The sequence below is a fragment of the Esox lucius genome, chromosome 11, assembly GCF_011004845.1.
Source record: "Esox lucius isolate fEsoLuc1 chromosome 11, fEsoLuc1.pri, whole genome shotgun sequence".
NCBI classification, from domain to species: Eukaryota; Metazoa; Chordata; class Actinopteri; order Esociformes; family Esocidae; genus Esox; species Esox lucius.
In genome coordinates, this window is record NC_047579.1 from 23,814,430 (window position 1) to 23,830,927 (window position 16,498).

Here is a 16,498-nt window from a genome sequence, read left to right on the forward strand (position 1 = left end):
CTGGCTATCTATATCCTAGGGCATAGGGTAGCAAGCCTGCAGACACTTTTTACTATCAGGGTTGATGTCAAATGTGTAATCCTAATGAGCTAGGCAAACAGATGGCTCATTTATAGCACTGGCCATTGTTTGGAAACTATTATTCAAAATACTTTACTTTTTTGTCAATGGTACTGACAAAAAAGGATAATGCAAGTTCTTATGCTGCTCATGTGCTGCAAGTAGGTTATTAATTCACAAAAGGACTGACGGTTTCATCCTAGCATTGGAGTGCAAGGATTGAGATCCCAAGTCAGAGAGTCCCTCTGAAGGGTGGTTAGAGAAATAGAAACAATCTGGCTGTTTTTATTCTATTGCATTTTTATATTTTTCATATCTTTGCAAAGCGAATTGAATTGCTTCTATGTATGAATTTTGCTATATAAATAGACGGGTAAGAGTGTTTATTGAAAAAAAACTGGAAGTGGGAGGAAGGTGCTGGGGGGAGGGCCGAGTGGCTGTGTGTTGGTGTGGAATCTAGATGCAGGGTGGCTCTGAGGTCCAGTGCGGTAAAAAGGTGCGTGCAGTTGTCGGGTTTGTCTAGGCAGGGGAAAAAGCAGGGTTACAGGTAGGTAATCGGAAAACATGCAATCAAATGCAAATTAATTATTTAAAAATCATACAATGTGATTTTCTGGATTTTTTTTTTAGATTCCGTCTCTCACAGTTGAAGTGTACCTACAAAAAATTACAGACCTCTACATGCTTTGTAAGTAGGAAAACCTGCAATATCGGCAGTGTATCAAATACTTGTTCTCCGCACTGAACTTCATAGAGACCCAATGTTGTGATTTAAGTGTTCCCTTCATTTCTTTGAGCCGTGTATATAGGAGGTGCTAAAAAGTGGGGGTAAACATTAATGAAAATTTAACCAAGCATAGAAATATAACATGGAATGAAAACATAAAACATAAATACAACAAACTAGAACTACAACTGTTTCTCTCTGCTTCCTACTATATTTTGAATATTTGATTAGAACATGTATTGTCAACATACTACTATTACTATGTAGCAAATGTTTTTGCAAATCCTCTTTTCATCTTAATTAAACGGTTTTTATTCTGTTCATAGTGAACTGTCATGGCGTCATCAGATTTTGTCAGAGACATATTGACAAAGTGGGACCTCAGTCAATGGATTAAGAATTTTGAAGGTGAAAATGTTTAATGATTTATACATTGTATATTAAGCTGTATAATAATAGTAGTAGTAGTAGTAGAAGTGTGATACTAGTAATGTTTTAATATGAATATTATATGAATTATTATATTTGTTTATTGTATTATTATACATTAGTACTGTAATGATATCAACTCAAGAGTAAGCACATGTGTATTTGTTAATCTCATCATGTCTTTTTAATATATTTTTCTTGAATTTCAGAGCAACAAATAGACGAAGAAAGTTTTCTCTTACTCGAAGAGAATGACTTCATCGACTTGATCCCAATATTAGGACCACGGAAAAAATTTGCTCACAAACACAGACTTCTAAAGGTATATATAACAAATGATAGGAATTTTAACAAAAGTTTACGGAAAAGACAGAGTGACCAGGTTTTACGTGTGTATCTGTAAGTGTAGGGTAAATAGTTTGCATTCAGTCTAAATTAGAAAACATTAGATTCAACTAAACATTATTGTACATCAATTATTCATTGCCTTACAAGTGTCTCGGCATGTCTCATGTTTTTTAATTGCAGGAACAGAACAAACACAGCAATGTTGACGAAAACTTTGAAGTGGCCACGACGTCAACAGCTTCCATTAACGCAGCCAAGAGTTCCTCAGGAAATGTACTTTTTACCTATAACTATATACATAAATCCTCACCCCTAAAGGACATATCTTATATTACAAAGCACAATTATTATTTAGATCAACTTACACACCTTTGTATGATTATAGTTCTCCAAATAGCTGTATCACAAAGATACAACAAGTCATGTTCATAACCTCGTCTGCAGGATGATTTCCTCTTTGATTGTGGGAAGACCACATAATACACATTGCAATGTTTTTATATTAATGTTTGTGCATGAAGGCATTTCTATCACCATCTCACATAATAAGGATTAAAATTTCAGAAATATTGCAACATCACACAGGACATAACTGATCACATTTTATTCAATTAAGAGGATGGCTGTTTTAGTTTGTGTTGTAAGTTTTGTAAAATGATGCCTTAACCATGATGATAATTTTCTTGTTTCTTCAGAGTATGCCCTCAACCAGTGTGGATAAACTTCTTTCAGGTAAAAAGCACAGCCAATCAATCAAATACATTTCATGAAAACACTTAAGTCTGCAGTTCTCAAAAACTGCTCGTCCAGACACCCAGCCGAAATCCCCAAAGAGCAAGCAACAAAAAGAAATTGATGCACATTTGCTAGGGAACACTTGATTGGAGGTTCGGAAACTAAACTGAACAAAATTATAAACGCAACACTTTTGTTTTTGCCCCCATTTGTCATGAGCTGAATTTATCAAAGATCTAAGACTTTCTCTATGTACACAAAAGGCCTATTTCCCTCAAATATTGTTCACAAATCCCTCCAAATCTGTGTTAGTGAGCACTTCTCCTTTGCCGAGATAATCCATCCACCTCACACGTGTGCCATATCAAGATGCTGATTAGACAGCATGATTATTGCACAAGTGTGCCTTAGGCTGGCCACAATAAAAGGCCAAAAAGTTACGTTTCTAATATTGTTCACTGTAGAAAGAAACCTAGAGTGGAGCTAGACTCTTAGGGTTGGCCAGTACTCTTCTGGCTGTGTTGGTTGAATATTATGAGAGTACATGACCTTGTAGGGACACATTAATATTTTGGGTCACTAAATACAATATTTCAGGTCACTAAATACAATATTTTGGGTCACTAAATACATGTGAGCTTAAGCAGAATCCAGATCAGCTGCACATCTAGGTGAACAAGGACAGGGACAACCAGGTGGGCTGTGGGCAGTGATAACAGGAATTGTCAGGCAGAAAGTAGATCTGCAGAACCAGTAGGACTGTTACAAGGAAAGCTAGGAGTTGTCAGTCTCGGTAGTCCTGAGGCGTGGTCCAAAGGTTCAGGTCCTCCTAAAATTGAACAGGACACCAGAAAAATAAGGGAGCATTCCTTGGATCCAAAAGGATACCTCAGCATATAATTCTGACTGACCCTAGACGGGTCAGTCAGAATTATACCATGATAAAGGGCAAAGTTGTTTCAGATTTCCACATAAACTGAGAAAAATAAAGGTTTATTTTTGGTTTGGTTTCCCCACAACTGTTTCCACATTGATCTTAAAATATGAGACAAACCATGAATATCCTTGGTGGCACAGACATACAAATTAGAAAAAATATTCTGGCACATCATTGGAACTATTTAATTTTTATGATTTTTGCTCTAGATTATAAACAGTTGAAGTTATTACTATTACTCCATTACTGAGATGCTTGCTGTCTGAAACAGGTAGATGTACTGTAGGTGTCTGTTTCCACTTTTTTAATTTTCAGAGTGTAATGATCCGGTACAAAATACCAGTAAATAACTGAGAGAAAATAATTGATTCTGCACAAACATGTTTCCAATTGTTTCCAGAAAAAAGGAAACTTGACGGGGTTGATGCAAACAGACAAAAAAAGAAGCAGAAAAGTAGTGCTATATCCAGAACAACTGCAATGCTTGGTAGGTAAATGTTATAATCAAATGTACAATTTTTGAAAATATATTTTTCTCTCTGAAAGGTATCTGGGAGATACCCTATATGGCCAAAACTATGTGGAGTCCCCTACTAATTATTGAGTTCAGGTGTTTCAGCCACACCCATTTCTCACAAGTGCATAAAATACAGCATATAGCCATGACAGTTCCGTAGACAAACATTGGCAGTACGGTAGGTCATACTTAGGTCAGTGAATTTAAACATGGCACTGTCATAGGATGCCAAAAGTCAGTTTGTGAAATTTCTGTCCTAGTAGATATGCCCTGGTCAACCTGTAAGTGCTATTATTGTGAGGCGGAAGCATCAAGGAGCAACAACAGCCCAGCCACGAAGAGACCATGCAAACGCAATGTGGCGTATCCCCGGAAAACAATACCTACCGGAATGCATAGTGCCTACTCTAAGTTTGGTCGAGGAGGTATAATAGTTTGGGGCTGTGTTTCAGTGTTTGGGCTAGGCCTTTTAGTTCCAGTGAAGGGTTGGCTTAATGATTGTGCCCCTGTGCACAATGCGTGGTCTATAAAGACATGGTTCGATGAGGTTTGTCAAGCCCTGACCTGAAACCCACTGAACACCTTTGGAATGAATTGGAATGGCGATTGCAAGACCAGGCATGTAAGAAATCAAAGAAACGTCACTGATAATCCCAGTCATATGAATAATGGGCCATGCCAAACGTTCCTGTACAGCATTACATTGTTTTGAGGGAAGCCCCACCTATCTAAATGGTACAGTTCACTATACTGCTAATGGAGGCTATCTAAGATTGTAAATAATGCAGACACATAAAGGCTTAACCTTGCAAGGTTTTTATAACTTTAAACCAGACATAAGTATGTACAGTGGGGAGAACAAGTATTTGATACACTGCCGATTTTGTAGGTTTTCCTATTTACAAAGCATGTAGAGGTCTGTAATTTTTTTCATAGGTACACTTCAACTGTGAGAGACAGAATCTAAAACAAAAATCCACATTGTATGATTTTTAAATAATGAATATGCATTTTATTGCATGACATAAATATTTGATCACCTACCAACTAGTAAGAATTCCGGCTCTCACAGACCTGTTAGTTTTTCTTTAAGAAGCCCTCCTGTTCTCCACTCATTACCTATATTAACTGCACCTGTTTGAACTTGCAACCTGTATAAAAGACCTGGACCTGGTCAATGACCTGAAGAGAGCTGGGACCACAGTCTCAAAGAAAACCATTAGTAACACAGTACGACGTCATGGAATAAAATCCTGCAGCGCAAGCAAGGTACCCCTGCTCAAGCCAGCCCATGTCCAGGCCCGTCTGAAGTTTGCCAATGACCATCTGGATGATCCAGAGGAGGAATGGGAGAAGGTCATGTGGTCTGATGAGACAAAAATAGAGCTTTTTGGTCTGAACTCCACTTACCGTGATTGGAGGAAAAAGAAGGATGAGTACAACCCCAAGAACACCATCCCAACCGTGAAGCATGGAGGTGGAAACATCATTCTTTGGGGATGCTTTTCTGCAAAGGGGACAGGACGACTGTACCGTATTGAGGGGAGAATGGATGGGGCCATGTATCGCAAGATCTTGGCCAACAACCTCCTTCCCTCAGTAAGAGCATTGAAGATGGGTCGTGGCTGGGTCTTCCAGCATGACAACGACCCGAAACACACAGCCAGGGCAACTAAGGAGTGGCTCTGTAAGAAGCATCTCAAGATCCTGGAGTGGCCTAGCCAGTCTCCAGACCTGAACCCAATAGAAAATCTTTGGAGGTAGCTGAAAGTCCGTATTGCCCAGCGACAGCCCTGAAACCTGAAGGATCTGGAGAAGGTGTGTATGGAGGAGTGGGCCAAAATCTCTGCTGCAGTGTGTGCAAACCTGGTCAGGAACTACAGGAAACGTATGATCTCTGTAATTGCAAACAAAGGTTTCTGTACCAAATATTAAGTTCTGCTTTTCTGATGTATGAAATACTTATGTCATGCAATAAAATGCAAATAAAGTACTTAAAAATCATACAATGTGATTATCTGGATTTCTGTTTTAGATTCCGTCACTCACCGTTGAAGAGTACCTATGATAAACATTACAGACTTCTACATGCTTTGTAAGTGGGAAAATCGGCAGTGTATCAAATACTTGTTCTCCCCACTGTATGTGAATGTGCTGATCACCTCACACTTGGCAGCGGCACACCTGTGCATTTCTGTTGTATAAAGACAAAATATGAATGTACAATGAATTTATATCTGTTGGTGATCTTCCAGACAGTGAAGGAAAGGCAGAGGCGAAGAAGATAATGCAAAGAGTCAGAAGCAAGCTGGATGAAATGCCTTCTACAAAACATACTACCTTCATCAGGTAGATCTATTCATTTTTAAAATGTAGAGAGACAACATGACCACATGCATATATGTCATTTCTTAAATTGCTTTAATAATGTTTGTTGTTCACTTCTAACAGAAGTAAAATTGATATGTTGGATAAAGACAGAAAAGAGATGGTGGGTGTTTTTGGGAAGACTGGAGCTGGTAAGAGCTCCTTAATAAACGCCATCTTGGGTGAGACGAAACTTCTTCCTTCTGGAAACCAAGGGTCATGTACCTCAGTGATGATTCAGGTGGAGGCCAATATGACTAATGACAAATACATCGCAGAGATCGAGTTCATTACAGATCAGGTAAAAGTTAATGTATGTCCTATCATACACTGTTTTTAGATGTGGTGTCATGGGGAATGGTACAGTTAGTTACAAACAGTAGAAGAAACACAAATATAATGTAAATTAACAAAAAAATGTTTTATCTTGCTTGCTCTTTAAATATTTAATAGAATTTCAAATCGTTTGCTCTGCCCAAACATGAGAAAACTGTGACCACAAATACATTTGCCTAAATTAGTTGGAAAAGATAGATAAAAACATGAAATCTCAAATGTAAATCTATTTCTGTTACAGGTGCAATAATTCCAAGTAAAACACTGGAATAGTTTAGAAACATTTATTTAATTGATATTTGAGCTGCACGCAATCAATCAATTAATGTTCAAGAAAAGACAGACATTGAAACAAAGAATTAACCTGCAACACAGCCTTCTGGCATAAATTATAATGATGGCGGTGGTTTTATTTAATAACAGGAGTATGCCATATTGAGTATCTTTGATAAGGAACAAGGAACTTAGCTACAGTGAGTTATACTTTTACTGAAATTAGGAGGAAGTAATGTAATATCCAATAGCCTAAAACCAGGTTCACCCTCAGCAAAGAGGCAGAGAGAGAGTTCTTATGAAATACAAAAGAGTTTATTCAAGAAACAATAGGGTATAATGTGTCAGAATGGTGATTTATGGCCCTGGGGGGGCGGGATTTCCATATTGATGTGACAGGTGGGCAGGACATCCGGTTTGTAGGGTGGGACTTCCGTTGTGACCTATGTTAGGGTGGGACTTCCTGTATGATGTGTGTTAGGGCGGGACTTCAGGAGTGATGTATGCATGTCCGGTGACTTTGTAATTTATGATAACAACGATGTGTCCGTGTTTGATGTTTTACAACGCTTGCTGCGCAAACCAGACTAGTGTTATAACAGGTGGTTATGTTTGAAGATTAACAAATGGGCCTTAGGGTTCCAGAATGTTAAATTCCCAGGCAATAAAAAAGTTTTGGAAGATGTTAGGTGTTCAATAAAAGGGTGCCAGGGTTCCACTGCCAAGTGGTGCAACAGATGGCCTACAGCCGGTGATTGTTAACCTTTCATGTTTTATGGGTTGATTGGCGTGGTCTGTGTATTTAAACCACGCAGACATCGGTGATGGTCATTCATTCTTGCCTGAGCCAACTTACCTACACAATACAAAACATGGAGGATTGTGCCACGATCAATGTTTTGGGTGAAACGCAGCTCAGCGATTTGGTAAGAAATTACAAATGGAACGCAGAGATGCAATCAACATGCCAGCCCTGAAGAAACCTATGCAGAGTTTAACCCAAATCCATCAACTACACCAGGATATGCTGGCCCAGGAATCGAAATTGGACGATGGTCGGATCAGTGGATACATCTTCAACCCAGAGCCACCGGAGGTGGCAAATTATGAATTACTGGAAGGCCACGAGTTTAAGGCTGGTGTGACTGATCAAATGGTTTTTAATGCCAAATTATGGGGCACGTTTCGAAAAGTGTTTTATTTGGGGTCAAAACAAGGCCCACATAATATGATAGATACTGTTTAAAGTTGTGGAGGGGCATTTTCTGTTAGATTGTAACTATTTCCGGAAAATGTCAGTGGGGGTAGATTGTGACGTAAGACCCTGAAGCCCTGCCTTATGTTAATACCGTCTTCAACTCAGCATAAAAACAGACTGACCGCCTTTGATTATCAAGAAGTCGGAAGAATTTACGAAATTTGTCTCACGATTACAACCAAGCGGTGATTGACGAACCCAAGGCTGAGGACTGGCTGTGTGACGCCTGGGATGACAACGCTGAAGCCTTCTACGGAACCCCTGAACCTGACAGCTCGATTCCACCGGCATACCCAGCAAGAAACTACCACTGGACTGACCGGATTGGTGATTGTTGAAGTATAACACTTCCCCGAGTTGGTTTGTTGGAAAGGAGAATAAAACACAGGGAGTTAGGGCAATTACCGTAGTTATACGTCCATTTATTACAGAAGATTCTGGAGACACGTGTCGCCGCACAATGTCTAAGGATCAACATTCAAAACATCATTTTTATACTTCTACTACGCCCAAAAGATAGAGTCGTTAAATTCACAGAACAAGTATGCTATTGGTCCAGTTCCAATTCTATTCCTTATAAGGATAAACGCAAACATCTTCTTGTCTCCTCCTGGTATCTGTCTGGCCTGTCAGACTATGTGTGTGTGTCTCTAACCTGTGTCCTGTTTCTCACAAAACAGACATACTAAATCTTTCTCTCCCCGGCAACTGCTTAAACAGGGTTTCCTATTCTCCTACTTGCTCCTTCAGTTTCAGTTCATATTACAGACATTTAATATTTTGTTTCATTGGTTACAACAGCTTATAACAGTTCACTAACTTATACAATCACTACATCTACATGATCAGCTAGGTCTTGTTAATCTGTCATACATTTCAAATGCTAACAAGAGTTATTACAAAATGGACTAACACCTTGCACCAAAAGTTTTAAAGATCATCAAAGCAACATTGGGTATGATTCTGGAAAACGTTGTTGGGGCGATTCTACACAAAGCATGTATCGGATGTGGACCACCCGAGCTAGACAAGACATTCTTGTCTCGATCCGCCAGATTATTTTTTGAGAACAATTATGATGACATTGTGGAGACAGTTTTAATACCCCGACTGAAACGTGTTGGTCAAGGCTTTGAACGCATCGGGTTTTCACACACCGATGACTGATGTTCACGCGGCCACTGGGAACTTTCTGCATGAGCTCAAGTTGGAGCCGAACATCACAAAGAGACTGAGTGAGAATAGGGATGAATACATGGACAAATTTAATGATGATCCTGTATGTGACGCAGTGGCGTCATGGTGCGATGAAAGCAAATAATCTGTTGTCTAAGGCCGGGTAACTTCAGTTCACACGTTAACATGTATAAAAACAAACACTGAGAAATATGAATGTTTGTGTAACTTTTCTGAATATCTTGGGTGTGTAATTTTGAAAGCTCAAATAAAACTATGTTAAACAGTATTAATTCTCATTATTGCTCGAATTCTCTATGGTGTCTGAACAGGTTATGAAAAGTATTTCCTACAACCCGGCAAACCCTGGTGCTTATGTGGGTAGAGAGGGTTTGAAAAGAGCGTACTTGGACAAAACTGGGGAGATCCTCAAAAATGGCGTGGCCGATGACTGGCTGCTCGCCTAGGGTACATGCACGCTACACAAGCATGTAGCTATACATTTTCAAAGAAAATGTCATATAAATTCACAATTTCAGCTAGATTTGGTTGACATGAATGCTTACAGTGTGGAAAACGATAACATCAAATTCATGTTAACATGCATAGATTTATTAAGCAAATACGCATGGATTTGCGTGCTGAGAAATAAAAGCGCTATTGAGGTAAAGCGAGCATTTCAAGACATAAAAAGAAGGAAGAACGACACAAAAAGTCCAAATGGACAAGGGGAAGGAATTTTTTAATTCACATTTTGAAATGTTAATCAAGAAGTACAACATTAAACATTTTTCTGCAGGAAATGTCAAAGCGAGTATTGTTGAGAGATTTAATAAAACAATTATCTCACAGCTGCCAACACAATTGCTATGTTGAGGTTATTCAAGATTTAGTTCATGGATACAACCACAGCTACCATTGGTCTATTAAGATGAAGCCTGCTGACGTTTGTGAAGAGAATGTTAGATTAGTTCACAAGAACCTGTATGGCACAACAATAATGAGAAATGGTAATCAAAGCTACAAGTTCCAGGTTGGGGAAACTGTGAGACTCTCAAAGCTGAGAGGTGCGTTTACAAAAGGCTATGAAAAAGGTACACAGATGAATATTTTACAATAACAGAATGCATCCCTCGGGTACCTCCTGTATATGGAATAAAAGATTACGATGGTGATGTGATAGTTGGGACCTTTTATGAACAGGAATTGCTGAAAATGATCGTGGCTAAGGATAAAACTTTTAAAGTGGAAGCAGTTTTGGATGAGAAATTACAGAAAGGGAAGACATTTTTTATTGTGAAATGGCTTGGTTGGCCTGAGAAATTCAACAGCTGGATAACATTGGAACAAGTGCTTGACCTAGAAACTGGATAAAACTCCAGGATTTTCAGGATCATGTCATTTACATTGACCGCGATCAGCATGGGTGACAGTGGCTTCTACATAATGCTGCCCAGTAACTCATCGAGACATGTCTATCCAAGCAATACGAGTTCGAGCTATACCACAAAATTTGCCAAAGGTATAGATTTGAAAGGTGATTGGGAAGTATCTTTGATAGAGTTCCAATACTCGCATATGTAGAAGACTTTTACATGGGATGAAAACGCAGTTCAACTACATAACGACAAAACTTGGAAATATGAACTCAATACCGGTTATTACAGCGACATAGTTACACTAGTGACAGAGCTCAACAGTTATATAAAACCACATGGTGTATGGGCTGGGTGTGATGAATTTAAAAATAGAATGTTTCTAAAAGGTGAGCCCCATTTTAGTTTGAAATTTAGTACAAAACTGGAACAGATATTGGGCTTTAAACCAGGCAAGCAGTGGTACGCCCCATGGTACGGAACATTCCCCACAGATATTCTGGCTGGGTTTAACACCCTATACATCTACACAGATATAATTGATTATCAATGTGTTGCTGACAGTCATGTCCCACTGTTGCGAACTGTACATATTGCAGGGAAAAAGAACGAAGTTGTCACAGTGACGTACGACCAGCCATACACTACTCTTAGTAAGAGTACATTTTGATGAGATCTGTATTGAAGTAAAATCTGATCAAAACCAGCTGATTTCATTCGTAGTGGGGAAGGTGATTGCAAAATTACACTTCAGACCCGTCAAATAATCTTTTAGAATTTAAGATGCAGCCTCAGAAACTCTACGATGATCCTCAAAGGTATGTTGAATACTACACAACACAGGCCGGTAACAGTTTACCGGGGTATCATGGTAGCGCTGCAACGTATGGGGCTGGTCTAGGGGGCCTTTTCCGAGGGCTTTTCCGGATGGCAATACCTTTGTTGAAGCGCAGGTTCTCAATAGCAAAACCACATCTGAAGAATGCGGCTAGGAATAGTTGGGGATGTTGTCAACAGTGTTGTCACGACAAACAAAACAGCAGGACGGTTCTGGATTGATGGTTATGAAAGGTGTTAGAAAGAGACCACCTGGTAGGAGGAGCCTACCCAAGAGTAAAAAATGCAAGAATGAGACAAAAACAAGAGCCACGGTTAATAGAGGACATACAGCTCGGAGGACACTCCAAGGGAACACAGCAAAGCTGATTAAGAATATATTTTAGAAAGATGGCACTCCTACACTGTATGTCTGGTGAATGTATGAAAACAGAGTTGGATTTATTCACAGTTCCTTTCGCACAGACATCTATTGAGAAAAATACATACATTGAATTACCGACCCTATCAGCAATATCAAACGCAGCCCCTCTGGAGTTCTTTATTGCCGGGAATGGCGAAGACTACATTGATCTAAACAATACTTTGTTGTACCTACGTGTAAAAATCACTAAACTAGACAGAACTAATATTGATATTGATAATATTGCCGGAGCACGTGTTGGGGTTATCAACTGTCTGATAGCCACCCTATTTTCACAAGTGGATGTCTCCTTGGGTGATCGTTGAATTAGTCAGAGTAGCAACACATACCCCTACAGAGCCATTATAGAGAGCATTCTGAGTTATGGATTTGATACATTAAAGACACAGTTTTCAGCTGGTTTGTTTTACAAGGACGCCGCAGGTCACATTGATGTTACGGACCCTGCAGGCGAGAACGATGGACTTACGAAAAGGGCTGCCTATTCAGCGGGTAGTACAACATTTGAAATGATTGGCCCTGGTCATAGCGATATCTTCTTTCAAGAGAAACTCATTTTAAACGGCGTTGACATAAAGGTTAGGATAGTGCGCGGTAAAAATGAGTTCTGCCTTATGGGGGCCAGGGATGTGCGTTATCGTTTGCATATATTATCAGCGTCTCTATTTGTCAAGAAGTGTCTGTTTCGCCAGCCGTGAAACTTGGACACACTCAAGCGCCACTATCAACCAATGCCAAGTACCCAATTGAAAGAGTGTGTATGAAGACATTTAGTTTACCGGCTGGAATTGGTGGACAATGACAGTGACAGTTATACCGGAAGTTACAGAAAAAATCAAACATTATAATTTGGAGTTCATGGCTATGTATGTAGATGGTCAGCAATTTCCTAGTAAACCATTCCAACCAAACTACACAACAGGGTCAGCAGTGCGTGAATTTTACCAATTGGCCTTAGCTTCAGGAAAACACCTAAAGGACCAAGCCTTGGCTATTGACAGGTCGGACTTCTTACACGGCTATGACCTTTATGCATTCAACTGCGCGCCGGACGAGAAATGTGGTCAGCACCTATCCTTGATCAAGTCAGGGAATGTACGACTTGAGATGAGGTTCAGACAACCACTACCCCACACAATTAATTTGGTTGTTTATTCAATCTTTGACTCCATTATCGAAGTGTCAAGCCGGCGACAAGTCATGGTTGACAACTATTAGGAAAACGGTGTGGAAATGAATACCGCAGAGTTGACTGGTGTGGTGAACATATTTTCATATAGGACCCATTTCTATGGTGTGCTGGCAAGTGACCAACTACCTAGGGGACCAGTCCGAGATGTTGCATCAATGATGATGATTGTATATTCACACCCGAGCAATCATCCCGGGGAGCACTGGCTGGCTATTTACATAACGGACGATGGCATTGGAAGGTTTTATGACAGTTTTGGAAAAACCCCTGATTTTACATATATTCCCCTGTCAATCAATTCCTTTCTGCAAACCTGTGAGAATGTGGAATACAGTTCAAAACAAGTACAGGACATTTCTCTATCAAATGACAAAAGGTCTAAGTTATAAAGATACTATGTCTATTTATGTTGATGATTTACAAGAAAATTATTGACATAGTCTCAAAGTTTGTAGCTAAGATGTACCAGAGTAAGCGTGATAATCAAATGTTTAATTGCATACAACATGCTCAATCTTATGAATCCTTTTATTTGTGCCATGGTTGTTGAAGAAATTTAAAAGCAAATCATGTGTATGTCAACTTTATTATTCCAAACTAAAACTGTTTGTAAAACCACATCAATGTTTACACAGTATTTTTCATACAACATTTATTCAAGGTAAAACATACACTTTGACAATGAATCACAAATTATAAAAAAGAGCATAAAATAAGAATACATTCAAATGGAAGCCATTTTGTGGGGTCCGTGTTAGGGGTTTCAAAGAAAGCTTTGGTTGGTTGAAAACCAGTTGCTGGGGGTGTGGCTAAATCATCCATTGTGTCGCAAGACCATTTGGAATAGTTGTAAAAGGCGTGTTGAAACATGCCATGGCCTCTAAAAACACCCCCCACCCCCAACAGCCTTCTATCGTCAGCAATTTTATTGGTTGCTGTCACACTTTTAACCAGATCCAACATGTGGGAGCCCTTGATTATCTCTCCTTTGAAAATTAATTCACCATTTCAATTCCATGAAGTCAAATATTTAGACCTGTGCATTATATTAAGAATATATTCAACATTCTTTCTACGCCCCGCAGGCACATAATCCAAAATGTCATCAACTAGGTTAACATTTCGGTCAACAGTTTGCTTTGTCTCAGTCACATTTACTACATCAGCCCCAGTCTCAGACCCGGGTAGACGGTGTGTTTGTATCAAGCTCCCCCTGTCTCACAACAGTCAAAAATCTTTGTAAAATGGCAGAGTATCTTTTAGCTTTCTCATGTAAATCCATTTCAGGCTTCAACAGTATATTGCGACTCGATGAGTCCAAATCATTTTCAACAGATTGTCTTACATTGCTGCTAGTCGTTTTGGATTCTTGCAATTTTTCTAACTGATGGTGTGGCATCAGAAACATTTTCTGAGCATGATCCATGTTGTTTAATTCTGTCTCGATGCAATTAGACTGGTTAGGAATGGAACTGCAACGCTTGGTAACGGCAGTAGAAAACCTCCAGATTGGTTGATGTTTTTTTTTTTACTTGCGACTGAAGTGTTCTTTGTAGACGTATATAATTTTGGCTTTTTGTCTCTTTACTTTTCGGAGCTGCGATTCTGTTAAGGGTATATTTCCGCGCCTTAGATTAAGCGCTATTTCACAGAGTGATAGAATGAGGTCGGTGGAGGTTGATTCTAAAATAACTTTTCGTTGACTTGCCGGTGCCTTAAATATCATCTTCAAAAGTGGTACATTTCTACAAATGCGTTTAGACATGATCAAACTTTCTTAGGAACGTACACAACAGGCCAATCCCCTGAAAATAAACCTGTACTCAGGCGGTAGTCTTCTGGTGTTGTAGCTTTAAAGTCAATAAATAAATAACCAAAAGGCGGATGTGTTGCATCTTTAAAACTTTCCATGAAGAATTGAGAAAGACAAATTGCCTAAACTTTTGGAAAAAAGCAGCGACACAACCATCTCCGGCTGAACACCACATCTCGTTATCAAAGCTTATTGTGCACACAAGATTTGCAATGTGTACACCATTCACCGGATTGGCAATTGTCTCAAAATCATAAAATATGTAGCGCTCACTGGGGTCCTCGGGCTTGGAGGGTTTTATAAAACACAGATGATTCATTTCAACCACCAGATCCACGTTACAATTGGGACACATGCTAGCCGTGCACCTGTGCGCTTTATAGTTGGTAATACTAACATTGTACGCTAACCAGGGCCCGTATGTAACTCAAGTTCAAGTTCTGTTCATTTTGTTCTCAATGAATTTCACAATATGCATAAAGATTTTGATCTGAGACTCGATGTGATTTAAGTTTTCCCCTTAATGTTTTTGAGCAGTGTTTTTGTAATTTAAATGATTAATTACTTAGAAACAAGTTGCTATGAATATAGTTCCCATCAGTTGTCTTTTTATGAATGACTTTTTTGTGATTGGGTCAGTGTTGCTGATATTTGCCGATTATGTGTCATTAGCGAACTGTTAGTTATTTTATTTTCTTTACTTCAGTTCACTAAAAAGTGAAAATAAAGTTATAGTTAACAATAAAAGTGCAAGCTAATGAGAGCCTTTGTTAAAGTAGGTGTAACGCATTTGTTTTGTGTTTCTGTTTTTTAGGATTGGAATGAGGAGGTATTGTCCATCTTAGAAGACAGATCTTGTGAAAAGGAAGAGAAAAAAAATGTCAAGGATGATGGGAAGATAAAAGCTTTGTATGGAAAAGAGGGACTTCGAAAAAATGTTGAGGAGCTAATGGATGAGAAGCACTTCAGCGAAATTCCTGAATTTTATTCACCATGTAAAAAAATTGTAGTTTGTGACACAGTATGTTACTTTTTACAAACTTCACAGGCATTGAAAATATCTCAAAATGTTCAAAAACGTATAAATATTTTTACCAACCTTTATCAGCCTTTTAAATATTCTTCAGCATTTTATTGAGCATTTTATGGAACTTCGGAGCTGCATTTCATGAAACTTCACTGCCTATAATTTTGAAAGTTTATATCATGTTTTTTCTTTGTTCATTTTTGAAAAAGTGTCAATGCATTCAATTTGTTGCCTACAATTGCAGGGTGAAGAACTCTCTAGAAAGATGGCTTGTTTCACAGTGAGTGACTCAAACAGTGATACATCTGAACAACTGTATTGGCCGCTTGTGAAATGTTTAACAATCAAGGTGCCAAACTCTAAAGACCTACTGGAGCATGTTGTGCTGGTGGATCTTCCAGGAAATGGAGACTGCAACAAGAGCAGAGATACGATGTGGAAGTCGGTAATTATTTATTATTATTTTCATGATGATCCAATGTACTGTTTAACATTGTATTCATCCCATATTTGATTTGGTTGATGTTGGATACACTTCATAGGTAAACATAATTAAATCTATCTGGCAACAGCTCTGGTGGAAATTCCAGTCAACCTTGCACACCCCTGAGAGGCAGCTAGATCCCTCAGCGCAGAACTGAATTGAATAGCTTAAGAGAATATTAT

At 38.9% G+C, this 16,498-nt stretch overlaps 2 protein-coding genes across 3 annotated transcripts in view; both read left to right on the forward strand.

Annotated features, from left to right (window-relative positions):
- Positions 1-16,498, forward strand: part of LOC117595221 (nuclear GTPase SLIP-GC-like) — a 772,829-nt gene that overhangs the window by 455,658 nt on the left and 300,673 nt on the right. The gene's annotated exons all lie outside the window — the stretch shown is intronic.
- Positions 1-16,498, forward strand: part of LOC105012879 (nuclear GTPase SLIP-GC-like) — a 29,487-nt gene that overhangs the window by 4,240 nt on the left and 8,749 nt on the right. Inside the window, exons 1-10 of one of the 2 annotated variants that reach the window (XM_034294997.1) lie at positions 717-748; positions 1,114-1,195; positions 1,426-1,538; positions 1,745-1,837; positions 2,260-2,296; positions 3,637-3,723; positions 6,009-6,102; positions 6,205-6,421; positions 15,620-15,826; positions 16,077-16,277. In XM_034294997.1, coding sequence (XP_034150888.1) covers positions 1,123-1,195; positions 1,426-1,538; positions 1,745-1,837; positions 2,260-2,296; positions 3,637-3,723; positions 6,009-6,102; positions 6,205-6,421; positions 15,620-15,826; positions 16,077-16,277 — 1,122 coding nt within the window. In that variant the 5' untranslated portion in view covers positions 717-748; positions 1,114-1,122. Of the gene's footprint in view, positions 1-716; positions 749-1,113; positions 1,196-1,425; positions 1,539-1,744; positions 1,838-2,259; positions 2,297-3,636; positions 3,724-6,008; positions 6,103-6,204; positions 6,422-15,619; positions 15,827-16,076; positions 16,278-16,498 lie in introns of those variants that run through there. The other variant, XM_034294998.1, reaches the window with a different exon arrangement.